The sequence below is a fragment of the Trachurus japonicus genome, chromosome 17 (genome assembly GCF_045865225.1).
Source record: "Trachurus japonicus isolate A0001 chromosome 17, Traja_1.0".
Taxonomy (NCBI): domain Eukaryota; kingdom Metazoa; phylum Chordata; class Actinopteri; order Carangiformes; family Carangidae; genus Trachurus; species Trachurus japonicus.
This window is the reverse complement of record NC_140923.1, coordinates 8,611,393-8,635,507: the sequence shown is the minus strand read 5'-3', so window position 1 is coordinate 8,635,507 and position 24,115 is coordinate 8,611,393. Positions and strand designations below refer to the sequence as shown.

Sequence of the window (24,115 nt, the reverse complement as noted above, 5' to 3'; positions counted from 1 at the left end):
ATCATGGTACAGCATGGTAGAAGGCAATGTCAAACAGGATACAAATACACTGATAACCGCTTGTAAGTGTTGGCTCTTGTGAATAAAATAAAATAAAATAAAAAATTAAAGATTCAGGAAGGAGTACACCCCCCTCCCCCCAAACAAAATGACACATTTCTTTTTTTAATATGATATTAAAAATGTTAAAAAACACACACACACACACACACACACAAACACACTGACAAACAAATCACATCGTGTCCCTCTTTGTGTGTAAAATATTATGTTTATTATCTCAGGCACTTATCGCTGTCAGACCCCCCCCCCCCCCCTCCTGACTGGACGAGCTGCAGCAGCAAACATCCAGGACATTTTAGAGCATCGGGGTCAAATACATCCTTCTAAAAAATAACGTGCTGGTCACTAGTGTTCACAGCAGGAAGTGGTGGCCGCTCAAACCCAACACTTATTATCTCTAGTGAGAAAAACAAAAAACTAAAATAAAAACTCCCCCTCACACAGTTTGTGGCTTATTTGGTAGCAGTTTTCTGTCTGGCACGGAGGTAAAAACACATCCACAGTGTGTTTGTGTTTGTGTCGTTACACCCCGTGTACATCCGTTAACACAAAAGGGATTAAAAAAAAAAAAAAAAAAAAAATTAGCTTAAAGCAGAGCAGCGCTGTGAACTACGATACACACTGAAGTAATGCCGCTGTTTTTACTTCATCGTCTTACATTGTCGTTCATCGTTTATTACTTCAACCTCAGCCTGCGTCTCTCCCAGCGAGGGCCTTCATCAACCAGCAGGAGATAATGTTATGTCACGCAGCTCCGCTCTGCGTATGGAGGAAGTGTAGGAGTGAAGGGCAATTACACAGCCCGCCTGTTTGTTCTCCACAGCTTTATTATTGTTGTCGTTTTTTTTCATTCTTTTGCATTTTTCCACCTTTTGTTTTCAGGTCACCCGCATCAGGACGAACGGTGGCGATGTCAGAGGTCAGCGGGGTCAGACTGGACCAGATAGTGCAGCGGTTACAGCGACGGGCCGGTGGCAGTGAACTTTAAAACGCGTGTGATCGACGCCCGGGGTCTCGACCTGCTACGACGACAGCGGCTGCTTTTACTGATTAGTTCCTCCTCCTCCTCCGCTGCCAGTCAGCAGCTGTAGAGTCAGACTGGAATGAAAATGAGACGACTCTCAGGTTGTAATGACACAATCCTCTGGGCTGGTGGCCAGATTCAGAATCACAACTGCACTGATTTTTATCCAGATTTAAAAAAAACAAAAAACAAAGAAAAAACGAAGAAGATGAAGAAATAACATTTTACTACCGGTGGCGTCTAATCGTACTGATAGTTTTGGTTTTATTTTATCGGGTTTTAAGATTTCTGTCTCCACCCTCACACACACTGCAAAAACTCAAAATCTTTCGAAGAATATTTGTCTTATTTCTTGTCAAAATGTCTCATTTCTGGTCAAAACTAATCTCTTTCCACTTAAAAGAAGACTCATCACCTAAAAATGAACTTGTTTTTAGTTAGTTTTCATATTTTTCAAACTAATTTTCACTTGAAATAAGTAGAAAAATCTGCCAGTGAAAGCAAGTTTTTTGTGCTTGTAATAAGAAAGAAAAACTTGCTCCACTATCAGATTTTTCTACTTATTTCAAGTGAAAATCTGCTTGAAAGAAGTAAAAAGTGTCTAAAAACAAGCTGCTTTTAATGTGATGAGTCTTATTTTAAGTATAATGAGATTTGTTTTGACTAGAAATAAGACAAATATTCTTGGTAAGATTTGGAGTTTTTGCAGTGCAGCTGAGTGGAGGTGCAGCGAGGTGATCAAACTGCTGCACAAAGGAACCGTGATTATAAAAGTAGCTACGTTGAGACGGGAAGCAGCCGAAGACGACGACGATGCTGCTGGTGTTATTATGACGTTGACATTGATGCTCAGTCTAAGCAGACTGGGTTTAAAGGGCAGTCAACCAGTGTCATTAAATCTGTGCACAGCTGACATAGGGGTGGGGGGGTAGGGGGGGCGGGGGGGGGTTAACCCTGGACAGACTGGACTAGCAACAACACACATACTCACATTCACACCTACTGGAAATAGAGAGTTGCCAATTAACTTAATGTAACCAGGCCTGAACCACTGCGCCACCGTGCCGCCAACTGCTTTCTGTAGCACCAAAGTGTTGAGTAGCACCGTTTGCGAGCTCTGGTGCTAGTTAGCGAGTAAACACGGGTTACCTTTGTCCATGCATGTGCTTTTTATTTTAATTATAAGTTCCTGAACAGAGATGTATTTCTCCTCCATTGTGCTTGAGAATGAATCTTTACGTTCTGATTGGTTGTTGCTGAACTGTGACATCGCTCTTGACCAGTGGTTCCCAACCTTTTTTGGCTCGTGACCCCATTTTGACATCGCAAATTTCTGGCGACCCCGTGATCATGTGACTGCACGACAATCAAGATGCGCCAGCTCAGATATTTTTATATGCTGCATTTTATTTGAACTCGACTTACAGTAGCTATATTCTAGAAAGTGAAAGTATCAAATACAGTTATGGTAAGAATGTGTTTGGTGTTTTTAATCAAAATGTAAAAAAGAATCAGAATTAGTTAGAAAAATATTTTTATCAATCAATTTTTTTTTATCAATTACTCGACATTTTAGGCCAAGGTTGAAAAACACAGCTCTTGACCGTAAGACGCTGCCTCACAGAAAAAAAGTTATTGGCTTTGGATTTCTGGCTGCTTCCAGTCTGAAGGTACGACAGGACGGGAGTCAGTGGTTTGAATAAACCCGTTGTCTGGTCACTGAATGCGCTAACAAGTGATTCAAACAGCAGCTCTCAGTTCATCCATCGACTGCTGTGTCTTTTTTAAGCAAGATGGCAGCCCCCCCCCCCACCACCACCACCACTATCTGCTCCCTCTTTTGAAATCAGTCAGGAGAAATGTGTTGGCTAAATGCTTAAAAAGGTAAGAAAAAAAATATAGAGAATGACGCAATTACAGCAATCGAAGGCAATCAACTCCTGAGGACAATTTTTCCTTTTGTTAAAAAAAAGAAAACGGGAGAAAAGCTGCAGCTTATCTCACACTGGGAGGTTCATTGTCTCCCTACCCATCTTTTTTCTTCTTTTTTACGTTTTTATTCCTGTCTTTATGTCAGGACCCGGGCCCTCGGTCGGTGCCTCTGGTGGCAGCTTCTTTGGCTCTAACAGGCAGCAGGTGGCTGTGATGAAAAATTCAGTGCAGAGTCTGACTGGGGAGACGAGGAGGAGGAGGAGGAGGAGGAGGAGGAGGAGGGGGGTGCTGGGTAGCAGGAGGAAGAGCAAAGGGAAGGGGAGGGTTGGGATGAGAGGAAGGAGGGAGATGAGTGAGTAGATAGGTAGAAGAAGAGGAAGAAGAAAGGCGCCTAATGAACACAGAGGGGCGACGAGAAAAGAACTAGGAGAGAGGGAGGCAGGCCAGAGAGTCGAGCCCAGAGCAGAGGAGGAGAGGAGGAGGAGAGGAGGAGGAGGAGGAGGAGGAGAGGAGGAGGAGGAGGAGGAGAGGAGGAGGAGAGGAGGAGGAGAGGAGGAGGAGGAGGAGAGGAGGAGGAGGAGAGGAGGAGGAGGAGGAGGAGGAGAGGAGGAGAGGAGGCACAGGAGCAGAGCTGTCTACTCTCTCTCCCTCATGGAGATAACACACCATATGAATCATGTATGAGGGGTGTGTGTTTTTTATTGTATTTATTTTTTATTAATAACACACACACACTCAAACCCTGTGCCCCCCCCCCCCACACCCCCCGCCGATCACTGAGGTGAAATAGCTCAAAGTGGAAAATACAGAAAGAAAGAAAGAAAGAAAGAAAGAAAGAAAGAAAGAAAGAAAGAAAGAAGAGAAAGAAAGAGCTGAATGTTAACTGGAGGTGAAGGAAAGGGTGACATGTGACCTGCGGGGAGGGGGGGGATCCACAGGACACACTGTAGAGCAACGAAAATACATTCACACATACACACACTGTTGTTGAATGTGTTGCCCCCCCCCCCCCCCGTGACCTCTCACTCGACCTTGAGCCTCGTACGTTTTGATCTGATTGTCGGGACGCGACGGTGACGGAGCGGATCTCAGCGAGCGAGCGTCCGTCGTGTTTTGTGGATGCAGAGAAGAAGAAGAAGAAGAAGAAGAAGGCACTGAGCGTCTCAAGTCTGTCACAGAGGGGGGGGGGGGGGGGGGGGGGGCGACTGCTGTAGCTATAGGAGAGGAGGAGCGACTGCTGTAGCTATAGGTCACCGTCACAGCGAGGGATCGAACACAAACACCCTCACGCTGAGCTGCACTTCACAGCCGTTCAGCCTCTCAGGTCGTCGCTAAGCTACCAGACCTCTACGGTTCAGTTCCCTCTGTAGCCCCCCCGACCCGCCTGTAGCGTCCGTCCACGTGACCCTTCACCACTTCACCACCACCGACCGGCGTCTGAGACAAAAAACAGTTCTCATGTCATGTCCAGCTCTTTCTCTTTCGTCCTCAGGAGTAAAAGAGTCGTCCCTTCTCCGATCCCAGCCGGTTGAGGCGAGCGAGCTGCGAGGGCGACGGCGGCACGTCGTGGCGGTACGGCCCCTTGGGCGAGGCAGCCGGGTCCTTCAGGTGGGCCGCGCCGTAGCCACCGCTCTCCTGCAGCAGCTTCCCTTTGGCTTCCTGCTCCCGGCGCCGCTGCTCCTGCCTCAGCAGCTCCTGGGCCTCCAGGAGGACGCGGGCGTTGACTCCTCCTCCTCCTCCTCCTCCTCCTCCTCCTCCTCCTCCTCCTCCTCCTCCCCCCGGGTAGCCGTTCCTGGAGCCCTGGTAGCTGGAGTAGCGCGGGTTGTCCTTGGCCGTCTGGAAGCCTTCCCCAGGTGGGTACGCCTTCTCCCACGAGTCCTGGGAGATGGAGCTGGGGTTCTTCCTGGGTTGCCTGAAATGATGATAAGACGTTTAAGTTTATTTATTTAGCACAGATTTATCCACCACTTTCCGGAGAACGACGCTGGGTGTCGCCATGACACTCCATTCATTACATTTTAGATTAACGTTAGCTGGGCTAACCGTTAGCCGTTAGCCGTTAGCGTCTTAAATAACTCAATAAACGGCCCATGAAAAAAAAAAAAAATTCCAGCGGATATCCTAGTTCCAACATGACTGAGCTAACTGGAGTAGTTTCATGTGGTGTCCCACAACGGGAGGGTTTTAACAGCTGACGTCCTGGTGTTAGCTTAGCTGCTGCTGTTAGCTGTCAGCAGCAGCAAGCTAACGGCTACGATAGCCATGACTAGTTGCAGAGGCGTGCACACAGAGGTGGTGGTGTTTGTTCAGTAATTCGTTTTGTAGACTTAACAAACATCAGATTAGTCACAACAGTTTTAGCAGCCTGGAGCCCCCACATTTGGTACCTACACCGGTGGCTAACGCTACCAGTTAGCCGCTCGCTAGAATGCTACTAAAACCCACTTGTGGTGTGACGCAATGGATCATGGGAAAATAAAGTGGTGGATATTAGATGGTGCAAGGAGGGAAACGAAGCCGATTGGCTCATACATAAGTTCCACCCCTGTCACTAATTACAGCAAAACAAATTTCTATGGCTAACAAATAAACATAGAGAAAAAAAAGGAGATAAAGTGCATACATTATCAACGTTATATGAGCAAAAAATGAGCAAAAATGAGGAGATAGAGAACATAGTGATCAGTAACAAATAGAGACAATGGAAATAAAGTACAAAAAATTCATAGATTGAAATCATAAAAAGACAGAGTAAGGATGTGGGATATGGAGAGAGCGGGAAATTCAAGAAAAGTTAAGATGTATTTTTAGCTGCTTTTTAAGTGAATAGTGAATAGGAAGATCTGGATCTTAGCGAAGGAGGTAGAGTGAGATTATTACTGTCTACTAGTACGGTGAGAATCTACATTATAAGTGAAGGTAAAGACATTTTGAAAAGTGACAGGGAGATCATGGTTTCTGTAAATAAACTTGTGAATAAACAAACAAATCTGATATTTGATATCACTCCAGAACAGTGCGTTCACACCGGGCACTTCGCTCTACTCACTCCAGTTTGCCCACTGGAATATTTGTTTTTACTTGCAGCATTCGCGCAAATATTTCGCTAGAGTTTTGAACTTGCGCAAACAGGGGTATTTCGCGTGTTCACTTCATTTGCGCCGCCGGCACAAATTTGCGTCCATTCACGTCTTTAAATTGACTTTGTATGTAATCTTATCGCGCGAAAAATTAGTCTTGCGCCCGGTGTGAACGCACTGTAACAGGAGGGCCATTTCAGCCAATCACAAGGCTGGAGAAATGAATTACCGGAAAAACAACAATGGCGAACAGAGGAATGCAGGGCAGATTCTTTCATGTGGACTGACAATGAAGTGGAGTTACTGTTCACTGTCACACATGAATATAAAGTTAACAAAAATTCAGCAAAATGTGGACTGGGAGTCGTGTCAGTCCAAGTACGGTGATATGCAGTACAAGCTCTTTTTATTGAGCAGTTGGTCACGTCCACAAGTCTCCATGGATACACCTTACTGTCTACCATCGCACACTATGATGTCAAACAATGGCGACAAGAGATTAATTGCGATTTTCCTCGGTTTTCCCGTCTACACATGATGACTGCTGAAACAGAAGTTACAGAAACACGCGGTTTCAAAAACACCCGTGTTGGTGTGGACGGCCTCATAGTTTCATCTGATTCCTCTGACGTGATCATAAGTGATTTATTTCACTCGTGCTTTTTGCTCTGTTCTCTGTTATTATATTTTATTTACTGGCTGAAGTCACGCTGACGACAGGTTTCTGTTAGTCATGGCACATTTACAGTTATTTTCACAATACATAACACTGACATTTGGCTGTTTTATACAGTAGAAACTGTGTGAGCCAACTTGGAAATATACTTTGATCAAACTATTTTTGAGCTCCACACATATACAAGTTTTTCTTCCCCCCAGAGCTTTCCCCAGTCTTCTTCAGCAGATGGAGCCGAGTCAGGCCTCATATGCACCATCCTCTGTCTGCTATAGAAACTGTGATGCAGTTCAAAGCTATGGAAAGATTTTCTTTGTCAAAACTTATATGTTATTATATTATTATGTAATAGATTTTTTCCCCTCCTCTCTTTGGACGTAGAAATAACTATATGGGCTCAAAGTGTCCATGTAGCAGGTACTGAAAAAAATTACAACAAGATATGTTTTCATGGGTTTTATGTTTACTTCCCATCATGCTCTGCAAACCAGACAGGTTAATGTTAATGCTGCCTCAGAGGTCGCCCAGTTTGCTGTCCGCCCCTTAGTGCATTAGCTGCTATCAGCTCTGTTGTGTTAACTGCACACTTTTTATTATGGTATTTATTCAAATGCTGGTTTTACAGGGTTTCTGATAGTTCAAATTCCCAAATTTACTGTCTGTTACCAACAAACACCTTCTCATCATTTCTCTCTCAGACACTTTATTCCTCTTTAACACTCAGACTGAAGCCTCTCAGCCAAACTGTGACCTGGTCTGGCGGGGAAAAAAACATCTATTTTTGTTGAAAACTCAAGTCGTACAAGTATTAGGTTTTTTTTTTAACTATAAAATTGTAACACTGTCAGTTGCCTGGCAGCCAACACATCACATTTGGTGACAATGAGGCACCGTTACAGCCTCACAACCTGCCTCGGGGCGACGGTAACAACACACACAGACACTTAACCATGTCCAAGTCCCTTCCAGCCCATTAGGCCCATTTGGAGACAGGCAGAAACAACCATTGGACCTGACAGGAAGTAATAGATAGACCTTTCGCAAAGGGAAAAAATGAGGCGACCATCTTGTCCTGGATGGATTTACGCCGGCTGATATTTGACACCTGACACAAGTGTCTTAAAGGCACAGGCCGTTAGCGGCAAGATTGGGGTTAGAAAAAAAAAAAATCCAGATGTGTGACATCACCTCTCATTTCTGCTTGGCTAGCCTCTTTGTTGCAGCCCTGCCTCTGTGTGTGTGTGTGTGTGTGTTTGAGCCCATACGATATGCATGAGTGTCCCGAGCCCTACAGCTCCACCCGTTTATCTCGAGGGCACGGCAGAAGAAGAACGAGAGAAGAAGACGAAGAAGACACACAAAAAAAAAAACATCAATGGGCTTTTGACTGGGAGCCATGCATAATTAGCAGGTTTATCAGCCAGCTGTGAAGAAATCGTATTATTCCTGTGTTTGGATTTGAGGAGGAGGAGGAGGAGGAGGAGGAGGAAGGAGAGAGGCGAGAAAAAAAAAAGGAAAAGGAGAAAATCCTTAATGAGAATAGAAAAGACCTTTTGTTTTTATTCAACAGAGACTGAATGCTATTGGGAATGGATACGCTCCTCGATCTGTGAGATAGGGGGAATATAGCCCAGGTTTATTCTTCCACACGGTCGACTGATTCCAATTTTCAGAGACAGGCGTCCCCGGCATCTGATTTCATTTCATATGTTGACAAAGAGGCCAAAGCCGGTCTCGCCTCCCTGCTGAGAAATGCAAACCAGATCGCTCCGTCTCTCTCTCTCTCTGATACAGTGCCAAGAGGGAGCATGTACATGTGTGGTAAATACAGAGAGATGTACACACTCCTCTGTAGTCTGTGCATGAACACGATGAAGCGTGACAGATGATACGGAGAAAAAAAAAAGAAGAAAAAAAAGAGGAGGGTAAAAGGTGACAGAGAAAGATTGGGAGAGAACATGGAGACTGTGTGTGAGCGGTGCAGAGCGACACGGGGTTGTGACACACACTTTGCATCCATCTATGCAGATACACAACTCATGAGACCAAATGCCTCTGCAGCTGTTTGCCGCCAGCAGCCGTCAGTCCTCAGTGTAATGGCATTACTTTGGCTCTGAGATCAATGCTGCTGCTGCTGCTGCTGCTGCTGCTGCTGCTGCTGCTGCTGCTGCTGGGTGATGAATATGAGGGGGATCTTCTTCATCTGCCGTCATTGTTTCTAATGGCAGCGCTTTATTTTCACTCACGGCTCTTCGTTTAGGAACGACTCTCTGGCCCAGAAGGAAACCGAACCGAAACTGACCTTTATCTAAAATGAAAGCTGTTTTTTTTTTTTGCACATGAATCATCACGATCAGTGGTGGACGGTAATGAAGTTACTTGAGTACTGCAGTTTACTTGAGTACTCCTTTCGTGGGGATAGTTACTGTATCACTTTCACTCCACTACATTTGAAGGACATATTTCATACTTTTTACTCCACTACATTTCTATTGATGCTTTCGTCATCATTTTCTTTATTTTTGGTGCTAAATTCTGACACCAGAGAAAATAAACTGTTTCTGCTGATTTGCGTCGGGTTCGTCTTCGCCGTATTTCTGCACCTTTGAGTTTGAGTTTATTTATTTGGTCAATTAAAAACAACTGACAATATACATTGATTGGTCAGTGAAACATGGACCAAAAGGTGTAGGTTGAAGCTAAAGCTTATTGTGCCTACCCTTTGTACTTAAAGATTTTCTTATACATGAATGAAGATTAAGAGCCAAGAAAACAAAGATAAATAAAACAAGGCCAAAACAAAACAAGACCGGACAGGTTTTCTATCATGACTTCATACAAAACAAAAGAAAAGACCAAGAACAGGCAAGTTCAGATTCTAGATTCTGCAAATTTGACTCCTGATAGGTGATTATAATATCTTGATTATACATTTGTTTTAAATGTATTGATTGAGCTACAGTTTTAATTTGAAAACCAACCTTGTAAAATCAGAGCCTCCGACCCCGTAACCCGTAATCTCTTGTTGATGACAGATAAGACTACACAGATATCACCATGGTAACATGGTAGATGATATGTAACGTTATCCACCGCTCCATGGATTGATTTCTCGCCGGCCTCATTGTAAACAAATGCACATGGCCGACAGGAGGGTTAGCGAAACAGCGGAAAAGAGACCAGACTTGCATAGTTCCTCTCTAAAGTAATACTTGGACAAGCTACCTTTAATTGTAATGTAATGTAGTAATATATGACATAGATTATCTGTACTTTTACTCAAGTATTGAAGTTGTGTACTTTGTCCACCTCTGATCACGATCCAGAGATACATTGGATCTCGCCGACCGTGTACGAATCCCATCATGAACGCTGCCATGTTGACTCCTTTGTCTCGATGCTACGATGCTGCGATGCTCCGCTCGCTCTCAGTCAAACAATAAGTTAGCGGGTTTATCCAAACAGAACAGCTCCTTAATGGAATTAGTGGGAGAAGTGAAGGAGGGGCGACGTGGCCACAGGATGTTGCCTCTGACCGCCGGAGCGAGACAGAAGTTCATTAATCTTTCAGCGCAGTCGTCTGCAATATTTATCAAGGAAAGGATTTATGTCGATAACGGTGGATTAGAGAGCGGAAGATAATGTATTTAATGTTTATGTATGGAGGAGGAGAGCTGCTTGATGGTTTACTCAGGGTTTCTGGCCTTGCAGAGAGTGTGAAGCAAGTAATTAGAGAGAGTTTAGTGAAACACATTAAGAACTTTGAATTACATTTGGACCCGTCACGCGTGAGCTGATTCAAGAACGGGGGAAATCTTCTTTAGAAAAGGTGAGACGCTCGTGCAGAGACTTCTTCACAGTTCTAGATGTCTGGATGTGGATTTACACTGACGACTGTGTCTATGGCAACACTTTATTTAACTTTTATCACAGCATATAAACATATAATAAAAGTTTAATGCTGATGTAATCATTTATTAATGTGTGTGTTAACAGCTTCTCCTGAGAGTGGAGGACTGTGTATCAACAGATAATGAATGATCATAAATTGTTAGAATAATAAAAACAGATCTGACAGCATCTCTGTGCAGCCACATTATAATGTGTTACAGGGTATTTATCAAATAGCTGTATGATGCTTAATTGCAGCTTTTCATATGTTTTTTTTTTAACATTAACTTAATGACGTAATGGAATTTTTATTTTGAATACGTGAAAATGTGTCTTTTCTCTCAATAGTTTATGAAAATCTTTTTGCATAATAAAGAATTCAAACTTGTTTCACTTTCTTTTTTTGTCAGACGCTAAAGTCTCTGTATTGGATCACTATATTGATTATAATTTAACATGAAAAATCAATATTATTTCATATGAAAATCAATATATATCATAAAATGAAGTTTACAATATTTCATTTGATATGAAAATCGCTCTACAGGTTGATTTTTAACTGACGATCTCTCAGAAAACAACAAAATGAATAATAATGGAAATACCTATCTCTAGTCAGTCACTTTCTATACCTGCTACTTCAAATGATGAGACACACACACACACACACACACACACACACACACACTCACTCAGATACAGTACACACAGATACACACACACACACACCTCAGCACTTCCTGGAACAACAGGCAGTGGTATCATGCAGATCAAAGGGAATTACATTAAGGGAAAGGAAAGCAATCATGTCACATCTGTGTGAGAGGGTAACGTGATCTGTCCATTCAGAGGATGAGTGTGTAGACGTGTGTGTGTGTGTGTGTGTGTGTGTGTGTAGTTTTGTGGTTTGAAAATGACCAGTGATGCTGCTTTTTCTTACTTAGATGTAACATATATACTGTATATATATAATCTGCCGTCATTACTGTCACAAGGCTATTACAGTCAATCTGGTATAACGAGACAGGAGTGCACAATGTAAACACACACACACACGCGCACACGCGCATACACACACACATCAGTGTTTGTGCATTAAATCAACTTACAGCTCCAGAATAGATACAAAGTCACAACCACCTGCACACACTGATAACACAAACAGCAGCTACACATACAACTCAGTACCTGAGGAGGAAAGACTCTGCACATTATGTAATTTAAATGTAATTGAGGATGAACTGCATTTTGTGTTTCATTGTCCGTTATATGACGAAGCCAGAACAGGCAGTGTTTGTTTCAGAAAATGCAAAATGTGAAACCTGAGTTGTTTTGGGTTGATGATGATGAGGTAAAGTTGGAATGGTTCTTCAGAAAAGAAGTCTTTACTAGAGCTACTTTCATAAAAAGTGCCTGGTCAAAAAGAAAAAGTGAATTATTGATGTGAATTCCATGTGGTTTCTGGTTTTGTTTGGTTTTGTTTGTGCTCTGATGATTTTGTTTGGTGTCTAAATATGATGATAATGTGTCTTGTAACTAAGCCCTTATAGGCTGGCCGCCTTAATTGGTGCACGACATGTAAATAAATATAAATGCATTCATTCATTCATACACACTTAGCACATATTGACTGTCAGACAGGCAGAGACACATACAACAAACACAACATCATATCCAGCCTGACACACACACAGACACCCCCCCCCCCCTCTCACCTGGGTAGGGAGCTGTACTGCCTCTGAGCCTGGGCGAAGGAGTCTCTCTCCTCCTGTCTCTGTCTCTGCATCTGAACCTCCACCGACACCGAGTGGCGGCCCGGCTGGCTGTAGCCGCCCGCGCCGTTGCTGCCGGCGGTGGACTGGAAACAGCGAGATGGCCACACGGTTAGTTCTTCATCATCATCATCATCATCATCGTCATCATCATTGTCATCATCATCATCATCATGGGCACAGGCAAAATCAATACGGCAACGATTCTACACCTTCATTCATTCACTTATCCGCCATCTGTGATTTGATGATATGAAACTCTGTCCCGTAGTTACATCAGTGTTGTGATGCTGTGATGTGTTCACAGGACTCAATGAGTGTAGGAGATTCTTCTATTGCAAAATGTGTTACTTTAAATGAGTGGATTTCTTCTTCTCATTCAACACTATCACATAGAAGCTGCTCAGGGTGACGTAGCGTAGTGCATCGTCCCACCTGCATGATGTGAATATTAGTATACGTATATTCTACCTAAATCCACTCTTAAAGGGCCAGGAGGAAAATCTGGTAACCCTTTCATTTACAGGCCGGTACAGTAATTATCCAAGAAGTAACAATTATTTGCGTAGTAATGTCAAGAAATAGCCTAGAAATAACAATCAATTTCATAGTAACGTCATGTTTTTTCATAAAGGTACAAGATTACACGTGATTTTCATGCTTTTGAATTTTTTGGGAAAGGCCAGAAGTCCTTAATTGCAGCTGACCGATATTTCTACTGTAGGCTAATTCTACGCAATCTATTGTTATTTCTTGGCGATACTTCTCGACATCACTATGAAACTGACCGTTATTTCTAGGCTATTTCTTGACATTATGACGCAATTAATTGTTATTTCTTGGCTATTTCTTGACATTGCGATGTAATTAGCGGCCTGTAAATTAAAGGGTTACCTGAATATCCCAACTCACTCATTCACCTGCATTGTGTTGGAGCAGCAGCAGAGATTTCACACATCTCTCATAGCTCTAAACTCAAACCTGTAGCCTAATTTATTATTAAATTCCATCATATGGGTGAATCGACCCTGTGATCTCAGCAGCAGAGGAGTCTGAAGCTAAAGCTGCAGCAGCAGGAGTGACGTCATGGTGACGGTTTATATTTGTGCCAATCAGAGAGCTCCTTTATTGTCGTGTTCATCTGATCTGACTCTGCAGGGACTTTAGACGCTCACAGGAGTTAAACAAACACTGACGACTTTCCTGTGTTCACTCAAACATTGATGACGCTGCTGAGCTGCTGCTGCTGCAGTAACGGATGGATGAACCAGAGGGTTTAGAGAGAATCAGCACTTTCATGTTGTGAACTCAGTCAATCACTCTCTCTTTTATGTAATTGCTCCTTCAGATGTCATTCAATATACTATTAGCTGAACAGTGTGTAATAACATTAATAATCTCTAATTACCACCAAATAATAAAAGCTACATCCTATAAACAAACCTAAAGTAGGCTACACACCCACAAAAACAAAGATTAAATTCCAGTTATGGTGATTTTCATCTTTTAGTTTTGCTGCAGTCAAAGTATCTGCCCAATAAAAATATGTATATTTGTCTAACTTAAAAACATAAGCAGCCAAACGCAAAAATATCTTGTTTAATTAAGCTCAAACATTTGAATCAGGATGATAATTGCTGTCACAGATTATTTGACCTTGAGTAAAAATGCCGACGTCTAATCTTTGCAAAATTGATGAACAACAAAACATTTGATCCTGGTTCAGATTCAAAGCATGAAAATCACCACGACAACAGGGATTTTTCTACACAGAAGCCCCAGTTAACCTGGCAGCGTTCCCGGACACAGGATACCTCACAAACCCCCCCCCCCCCCGTCAGCCCAGACCACAGACACTTACCAGCCGTTAGTGGGGCAGACACACACACCCTGAGCTCAGTCTCCTCTCAGGTCAAAGTGAAGGTGAGTCACACACAGACAGAGGGGGGGGGGTGAGGGAGGGGAGGGGCCATGCTGGAGACTCAGAGCAGGTTACAGTGATGATGATGTTAGTGGGTGTTAATGGTGAAGGAGACAACAACAACAACAACAACAATAACAAAAACAACATTGTGCCCCCCCCCCCCCCCCCCTCTGATAAACACCTGATGCAGAGGTGACCCGCAGGTTTGACTGTTATGTAAATTCATCCACAGAAATATTTTTACCTGTAATAATATTCACTTTATTCCCACCACACAGATAAAAACACTTGTTTGTACTTGTGAGAGCCTTCGTTAGCATAACGGACTGAAACACACTTGTTTGATTTGTTGAACCATCTGGTAAAAAAAAAAAACAACCCAAAAAAGTGTTGTGTTTCCCACACAGATAAACACTTGGACTGAAACACACTTGTTTGAGTTGTCGAACCATCTGGTAAAAAGAAACTGCTACAGGTAGCTATGTGATAATCTTAGCTCAACCTTAGACTTAGCACTAAAAACATGTCGGCTAGGTTAATCCTCCAGTCAGCGCCCCTGACCAAAGGCACTGGCTCATAATCTGGAGTTGGTCCCCGGGCGCTGCACCGCGGCTGCCCACTGCTCCTCAGGGATGGGTTAAATGCAGAGAAAGAATTTCACTGTACTAGCTGTATATGTGACAAATAAAGTACCTTTACCTTTACCTTTACCTTTGAGCTAACCTCAACTGAAACAGGGGTCTATAAATCAATCAGTACATTTATATGACATAGTGTTAGTGAACTTTTGAAATACATAAATGTTTGTCGTACTGAAACTCAGCACATGGGCTTTGACCCTGAAGTCCAGCAAAACATGCAACAGGAGAAGAAGGCGGTAATAAAACAAAACAAAACATCAGTGAGTGCTAAATCCAGACCCATGAACTATTATCTGGACGAGGAGACACAGATGTGTCAAGCTCAACATGCTACCAGTTAGCTGCTAGCTGCTGTTAGCTGCTAGCTAACAGACCAAACCAGTTAGCTGCTAGCTGCTAGCTAACAGACCAAACCAGTTAGCTGCTAGCTGCTAGCTTCTAGCTAACAGACCAAACCAGTTAGCTGCTAGCTGCTGTTAGCTGCTAGCTAACGTAACAGATCGACCAGAAACAAGCTGAGAGGCGTCAAACTGGATCTTGATGCTGACCTGTTATCAGTGTTGGGCACAAATAACTGGATTAGGCTACTACATTATAAAAGTAGCCTAACTAATTACCAGGAAAAGAAACTATTGTAGTATATATACACAAAATGCCCAAATACCGGTATGTCAAATTACTTGGATTTGCCTCCTGTTAAAAATGGCTTTTTCTGACAAGTTGATGGACTAAAAATTTTTTAAAAGTGTGTATAATGTATAGCCTACTTTAATGGATATATTATTTTGTGACAGGACTTCTTGAGTCAAGTAAGGGCGAGTAACCGCGCATTTTATTGTAAGTTAACGGTAACAGCGTTATAAAGGGGGAAACAGTAACTTTTTGGATTAGCCTACTTGTTACAGGAAAAAGTAGGCTACCTGCTATTGACATAATGTTGCTCCCTAACTTTCCGCAAACTTGATTCTAACCTGCACTTTTTGAAAACCAAGTCCTAATCCTGGAGCAGCAGAGGCCCCAGCTGTTCAGCAGAACAAGTTTAATGGCCCACACAAGCTCCGTCTCTCCCTCACACACTGAGACAATAATATCTTCCTCAGCAGGATGGCACCACCTCGATGTCCAGCCCACACTCGAACCACAACTCCTCCCGCTCCCTCCGATGCTGATTAGCGGTGTGGGTGCAATAATTGCGTGCAGCCGTAACACAAAGCCAAATCTAATTACTTTTATGGCTGTGCAAATGTATCGAGAGCCTGGTGGGTTGCACTGTGGACGTCAGTCGGTCGGAAGACCATAAAACGATTAGGAGTGCTAAAGAGACACTCCCCTCCTGCTTTAAAAAAAAAAACAGATGAGGTCGAGGCGGCAATCATCTCTGGGATTGATTGTCTCTGCCTGGACGCTCGGCTCACAATAAGGAGGAGAACTGCTGGAGGAAACTGAAGCGAGAGGGAGGGAGCAGCCATCACCTCTTGTTCCATATCTGCATTAAAAATTGCCAGCGGGTGAATTACAGTCCCAATATTTTTCACTTGTAAAAAAAAAAAAGCCTTTAGGAGGTTTAGGAGTGTTGAATATTCCTGGGAATGATGTTGATGATCTGCCTGAACATGGTGGCTTGCAGAGAGGAGGGGGGTGAGGGGGTGGATACCCTAAAGGAATCCAGATAATAGCAGTATTAAAATGTTGCAGTAAAATACAAGAGGCAATATTATGCCCTTTTCTAAACCCCCAGCATCAATTGAATGAACTCCTCTATTCCCATAGTGGTATAAATGAGCGCAATAAAGCTTGGCGCGGTGCTGCTGGGAGAGCGGGCATCAGTCATCCTGATGGAATTAGACCGTGCTACCCACAATCCTCCCCTGCTCCCCAAACTATGGTAAAAAACAGAAGAAGATGGGGGCTCACATGGCAAAGAAGAGATATTATATTGACTTAAGGCATGTGGCTAAATTGGGGCGACAATGAAAACAGCCGGAGCGAGAACTGAACTGGATAATTGGGCGAGTGAGTGTGATGCAGTACGAAGAGACGAGTTCAGGTCCGAGACCGTCCGCCGGTGGACAAACAAACCCACAGGTCGTTTGTTCAGCAGCTTATTGTGACGAAGAAGTTGCGATTTAAAACATTTTTTTAAGGCGACATCTATCGGCTGAGACAGTAACGACAGGAGCAGAGGAAGAAGAGCGGTTACGTTGGATAAAGTCCTAACTCAGATCGACCGGACCGATCAGATAATCATGCAGGAGGAGTGAGGTTCATGCACAAATCATCAGCTATATGTCGTTTTTAATGAGGTCATGACTGTTACTGTAGCAACCATGGTGACCATCGGTACTCTGGTACAATCGCTGTTTATTCTGGTAGCCATGACAGCCGAGGTCCGTGACACGTGGCCAAGACTTCTCACTGTTTCTTAACCTCTCTGTTTCTTTACTCACGGTAACTAGTGAAATGTCTAAGTTTAGAAAACGTTTGTCACGAGTCCGAAGCCTGACGTCTTCACTTTGCCTTTTATGTTTTTCTTCGTAAAACCAATTATGATTTGTACATGTTGTAACTCTAATTGGCTTTAATATGTTTTCCCTGCCATTTAAATTAAACAGCATAGGAATGTTAATGGAGCTGCCTGGACCACAGACGGCTGGAAGTGGGTCAACTGTAGGTGAATAAATAAAGGGGAAAAAAAAAAAAGAAAAAAGGACATTGGCTCCTTGAGCTTTGCAGCACATCACTCAGATGAGGCAACTTAAATGTAATATATGCAGAGAAGGGGTGTGTGGGGGTGGGGTGGTAATTGAATTTCAAAGACACATTCTCCTGTTTTCCATATGGCCCACCAGTACGGTCAGAGCGTGGGTCTAATAACGGGCGATTACGACAGCAAAGCAAAGTGTGAGCTGCTCTCTGACAGAGTTAAAGGAGCTGTAACGACCCTCGACCCCCCCACTGTGGCACCACACCGCGTTCATGCAAGAACTTCTTCTTTATATCTGATGTTTCTGACGATTGAATCTTTAATATTTCCCTGCACCCTGACTCTGAAACTTTTATGGATCGACTCGACTCAGCAGCAGAGGAGGAAATCTTTCATTTCTATAGAGTAGATCATCATCAGCCCGTTACTGAGCGTTCATGGGAAAATGAACCCGGCAACAATAGGAAAACACGCAACAAGCTGATGTAAACAAACACAATGCTGCTGCATGCAAGCGCTCTGACTGAGACAAAAGGCACAAGTGACCTGCGCTCCTCTTTCCCACACTGTCCTCTTTTTTTCTTTTTTCTTTTTTTGTTGAACAATGGCGCCTGGAATTTAGCGCCATCCAAACGCACACACGCTTGCGTTAACACTACACAACTCAACACTGCTTTTTTTTTTTGTTTTTTTTTATTGGGTTATCATCATCATCAGGTGGAGAAGAAAAAAAGCCAGAGTGCAGTGGATTTTGGTTCGTGAGCTCTCAACTTTATCAATTTCATTATAAATTTACAAATGGTAGAAACTAAAATTTCCCCTTGCACACCAGAGACTGGGCAAAAAAAAAAACAGTGGGAAATTTACCAGCAGTAAAAAGAGTTCATACAGAAATATACAAAAACACAATTGATTGTGTGTGTGACATAAAAAGGTTGTAATTCACAACACACCTGTGCGTCTGGGTTTGGACAACAAGCTCTCGTGCTGTTTCTCATCACAGCGTAATGACATGGATTGTGCACTAATTGTATGTGTATATGTGTGTCTGTGTGTTTATAATAATCATATTGTGATAGAATAAGTGTGAAACAATGTGTTGTCTCAAGGCAGACAGAAGGATGTGGTGTAAATTACTCCGTCGGTGTGGTGAGGTCTTTTCTTTTTTTTTTTTTTTTTTTTTAAATCTGCTACATGATGGAAGAATCTGTTGCTTCAGATTTAAAAGATGCAAAAACCAAAAAGTACACTTGAGGTGCAGGGAAGCTCCGAGGACTCCAATAAATACTAAGAAATATGACATGCCATTTCATCACCTCAAAAAGAAACAAAAAAAAAAAGAAAGTTTGAGTGCATTCAGATTTTGTTCGCTTATTTCTCTTCCCCCCCGTGTTGCTTCACAACGAACGGATTAATCTCGGCTCAGAGTTAAACACACGTCGGTTAAAAATCACATGAGCCTGTTTTTAAACTGTAAAAAAAGGCACAGTTAAAACAAATCATTCAAAAATAAAACCCCTCCCATCTGTACACAGAGACAATGTGAAGTCCATGGCGAGGTGGTGGTGGTGGTGGTGGTGGGCGGGGTCCATGTGGATGACGGACAGACAGACGGTGGATGAGTGACAGGTGGGCGGGGTTAGTGTTGTGGACGCTAACTGCATGCACACTGCTAAAACTCTACATCTTACCAAGAATATTTGTCTTATTTCTAGTCAAAATGTCATTTCTAGTCAAAACAAATCTCATTATACTTAAAATAAGACTCATCACATTTAAAAAGTTGCTTGTTTTTATATACTTTTTACATCTTTCAAGAATATTTTCACTTGAAATAAGATTTTTCTACTTATCTCAAGTGAAAATTAGTTTGAAACAAATGAAAATGATCTAAAAACAAGTTCATTTTTAGGTGAAGATTCTTATTTTGAGTGAAAAGAGTTTAGTTTTGACTAGAAATGAGACATTTTGGCAAGAAATGAGACAAATATTCTTGGAAAGATGTTGAGTTTTTGCAGTGCAGGTCGGTTGGTCGGTGTGTTAGCGGTAGCGTTATTAGGCCAACGGAGGTTAAAAGTCACAGGGTGGGGGAGGGGGTGGGGTGATGTTATCGTCAGCCTTGTAGTAGTGGTAGTAGTGGAGTAGAGGTGGGTGGGTGGGTGTGTGGGGGTTAGTGTTGGTTAGCACCGTTCTCCACAGGTTAGCCACAGGTTGTCGTGGTGTCGTCGGTCGCCTTCCCTTCCTCCTTCCACATTAACAGTCTCCGATTGATCCGCTTTAATCCGGTTTTCAGACACTCACCCACGGCTGCTCGAAGCTGTAGGTCCTGCGCCGGTCGTCGGGGTCGTCGGGGACGGTCTGGGCCTGCTGGAACTCCTGCCTCAGCCTCTGTATCCGGTCGTGGTTGCTAGGGGTGAGCCGGTTACTAAGGAGAAACAGAGAGAAGAGTGGGAGAGAAAGACAGATGAGTGTGAGTGTGAGGCGAGCGGTGGTCCCTCTGTGAACCAGTGACCTGGTTTCATTGTCGCGTGTCGCTGGAAAACGGCCGGCGGGATGAAGTTCTTTAAAGAACGACGTGAATTGATCAAGTGCATTGTTGTTGACACTAGGCAACACAACAACAACAACAACAACAACAACAGCAACAACCCAGATACGTTCACAGCCCAGAGAAGACGTAGGAAAGGAGAGCGCGGTGATGAGTGAGGGCCGAGCCGGCAGCAGCCAACAGCTGGAGGAATCACACTAATGTGTCTCTGATGTATTATTCATAACAATGAACAAAGACTAGTGGTGAACGGTGCAGCAACACAACCCAACACAACCCCACCCTCCTCCTCTTCCTCCTCCTCCTCCTCCTCCTCCTCCTCTTCCTCCTCCTCCTCTTCCTCCTCCTCCTCCTCCTCCTCCTCTTCCTCCCAGCATCGTATCATTTAGCTGCTGCACCGCTGCTGTCTTGTTGCAGCCCTGCGGTGCGAACATCAAACGGTGCTGCCTTCACTGAACCCTCGTGCTGCAGCTACAACACCGACCGCCGCTGTGCTGCTGAAGCTGCTGAAGCTGTGAGGACTCGATGTCTCACCGACAAAGCCTGATGATGCATTCGAGGGACCTGGTTATTTGTGACAGTTGCACATTAACGGCGGAGCAGAGCCGTGAGCTGCTCAGAGCTACGCTACAGAGGCTCATTATGGGATTTCCTGGTTTCCCTCATCAAACTCATCAAATACACAATCCAACAACTCCACAACGCTCTGGTGGACAAGTTGTGAGCTGCACATTCACCACGCTATGAGATAATAACACAACGTTACCACACAGAGTTGTTTTAGAGGGAAATACAGAGACTGTTGATGAAAAACTGTCCCTGAAGGCAACGTGCATCAGAGGTTTTGCATGAATTTCCCTCTAAAACAACTCTGAGCCTTTTTTGGGGGACGTGAACAGAACCTGGAACACTTCAGGTGTTTTTTTTTTCCCCATTCACAACCATCTGGTTTATTTTATTCTCCCATGCTGCACGTAAAGAAACACCAAACACTCACATGTAAATGAGACGACAGGTTAGCGTTGAGCTTTATACGAGCTCCTACAGGGGAAAGTAATTAACACATTTTCCCTCTCAAACTGTGTGTGAAGCAGCGTCCAGGTCCGGCAAAGAAGGAGCAGCAGGAGGGCGGTGTGTGTGTGTGTGTGTGTGTGTGTGTGTGTGTGTGTGTGTGTGTGTGTGTGTGTGTGTGTTGCTTGACTCTGAGCGTGACTTTTCAACTTTTCTAACTTCACCAGGAAATTCCTGGCGACGGTCTTATCTCTGAAAACTCTGAAAGGTCAAACCTGCAACTCTTTCCAGTCCCACAGCTCCGTTGAATTCAGCTTTGCAAACCTTTTTTTTTTTTTGTGTGCTTACTTGGAGAAAAAAACTTTAAGGTCAGGAATTATATTTGTTGAGGGATACGATTGAAACACACACACACACACAGAAAAAACAAACTAAAACAGTTGTTTTAAAAGATAATAAATGAAAAAAGACTTGAAGAAAACAGATGAATCACATCCGCAGCGGCTGGGCTGTGACAGGAACTGCACTTACAGCAGACTTTAAATAACCATTTATCTTTATGAGGTCGAACTATGACTCTATCTAACACATAATTGCTGCAATAACTGCCTACATTCATTTCATTCATCGCAAAACAAGCAGATAGAGTGATGCTAAAACCTCTGCAGGCAGACACACACACACACACACACACACACACACACACACACACACACACACACACACACACACACAGTGGAAAAGCCAGACCCAGCCGGCCTTATTAAAGAGCAGGAACCTGTCATATGTGATCCGGCTAATCTCCGTGATGTGTAACACAGCCACTTGGCCTCGTTGTGCAGCACAGCTGACCCGCTACGTGGAACATGTGTGACCTCGCCGGCTGTGGGTCGAGGCCTCGAAGAAGAAGAGGCCGGTGTGTGTGTGTGTGTGTGTGTGTGATGAAGGTGACATGAAAAACAGATTTCTGTCAAGGAGGAAGACGACGAGGATTTGGGGCTTTGTCAGGTAGAAAGAAAGAGACTCTTCTCCTTCTCTCCCTCTCTTCTCTCCTGAGATAGTCGCTCAACCCTGTAATCAAAAAGTATCTATCTGTCCCCATTAAGGCCGATACACACAGATTAAACCTGAATCAAAGACCTCCAATCTTCTCGTCCGACAAAACACAGCGAATCAATCGGAGAAAGAGCAACACACCGATACAACTGTGCTGTCAAAAAACACAACAACACCCCCAGAGAGAGGGGTCGAGGAGGAGGAGGAGGAGGAGGAAGGGGGGCAGCGGTGGCGGCTGAGATTTAGTCTGAGATGAGCTTCATCCTCTGGGCGGCTTCACTCAATATCTGGCAGTGGTGTTGTGAGGCTGAAAGGTCACAGTGTGGCTTTGTTGAGTGGAGTGTCTCAGGGAGTCAATAACAGGACTGTGGCTGCGCTGACTGAGCTGCCAGAAAAGCTGTTTACGCTCAGAGACTCTCGCCGCTCGCCGCTCGCCGCCTTTCACGGCCTGCAGGGCGGTGCCGCCTGAAACAAGCTGCCTGTCTCATCTCTTCTCGTCTCCTCTCGTCCCCTCGGCTCTGGGAGGGAAGGACGCAGCTCCCAGGAGATAAAATCCTCTGCACTTTGACTTCACAAGGAATCTTTTGACTCTAAATTAGAAACAGGAAGTCTCTTCATAAACTGTGACCAATGCTTTTAACAGACCCTCTCTGAAGGACAGTTTCACCACTGACCTTTTGTTTCCTCTGTGAAAAGACTTTGACTTCTTTGAGATCTTTTTTTTTTTTTTTTTATCGCCGCAATCCAAAATCTAAGTGCAAACAGCTTCACCGTCACTGATTAGGTTGTAATAAACAGGAATGATCCTTTAAGCCGCCGCTCGGCAGGATTTACCTTGAGAAGTCTGCAGTTGTGGTCAGACTTCGATCTCTGAAAAAAAACCCACAAAGCCACAATATGTTTCTAAAGCTGCACAGGTCTGACTGAAACACAGGGATTTAAAGACCGAGGCGTTGAGAGAACGATCGAAGCAATTAAAGACCGCCGGTGAGAAGGCGTCGGGAGAGGAAGAGGTCAAAAAACTAAAAATTGGCCCCCAACTCCAGACTTAATAGGATTTATCAGATCTGCACTGTCACTTCAAATAAAAATTGACAGTGATGCTGCTTCCACTGATTGAGGGGCCGGGGGCCAGCGGAGGGACGGGGGCCGGCGGAGTGACGGGGGCCGGCGGAGGGACGGGGGCCAGCGGAGGGACGGGGGCCAGCGGAGTGACGGGGGCCGGCGGAGTGACGGGGGCCGGCGGAGGGACGGGGGCCGGCGGAGGGACGGGGGTCGGCGGAGGGACGGGGGCCAGCGGAGGGACGGGGGCCGGCGGAGGGACGGGGGCCGGCGGAGGGACGGGGGCCAGCGGAGTGACGGGGGCCGGCGGAGTGACGGGGGCCGGCGGAGGGACGGGGGCCGGCGGAGTGACGGGGGCCGGCGGAGGGACGGGGGCCAGCGGAGGGACGGGGGCCAGCGGAGTGACGGGGGCCGGCGGAGGGCCGGGGGCAGCGGAGTGACGGGGGCCAGCGGTAGAGTAGTGACGGGGGCCGGCGGAGGGACGGGGGCCGGCGGAGGGACGGGGGCCGGCGGAGGGACGGGGGCCAGCGGAGGGACGGGGGTCGGCGGAGGGACGGGGGCCGGCGGAGGGACGGGGGCCAGCGGAGGGACGGGGGCCAGCGGAGTGACGGGGGCCGGCGGAGGGCCGGGGGCAGCTGATGGTCTCATCCTGTGGATTAGAAGTGAACGGCTTCATTCACACGGCTGCAGCAGCATCACTCAGACCCACCACCAACTGGACGTGGGCAGAA

General features: G+C 44.8%; 1 protein-coding gene across 13 annotated transcripts in view; it reads right to left on the bottom strand.

Moving 5' to 3' along the window:
• Positions 1-4,492: 4,492 nt before the first annotated feature.
• pard3ab (par-3 family cell polarity regulator alpha, b) overlaps positions 4,493-24,115 on the bottom strand; it is a 304,350-nt gene continuing 284,727 nt past the window's right edge. For all 13 annotated transcript variants that reach the window (XM_085803913.1, XM_085803917.1, XM_085803908.1 and 10 more), the window contains 3 exons: positions 20,009-20,132; positions 12,382-12,524; positions 4,493-4,931 (listed from right to left, as the gene is read on the bottom strand). In XM_085803913.1, the coding sequence (XP_085660039.1) occupies positions 4,508-4,931; positions 12,382-12,524; positions 20,009-20,132 (691 nt within the window). In that variant the 3' untranslated portion in view covers positions 4,493-4,507. The remainder of the gene's footprint in view (positions 4,932-12,381; positions 12,525-20,008; positions 20,133-24,115) is intronic.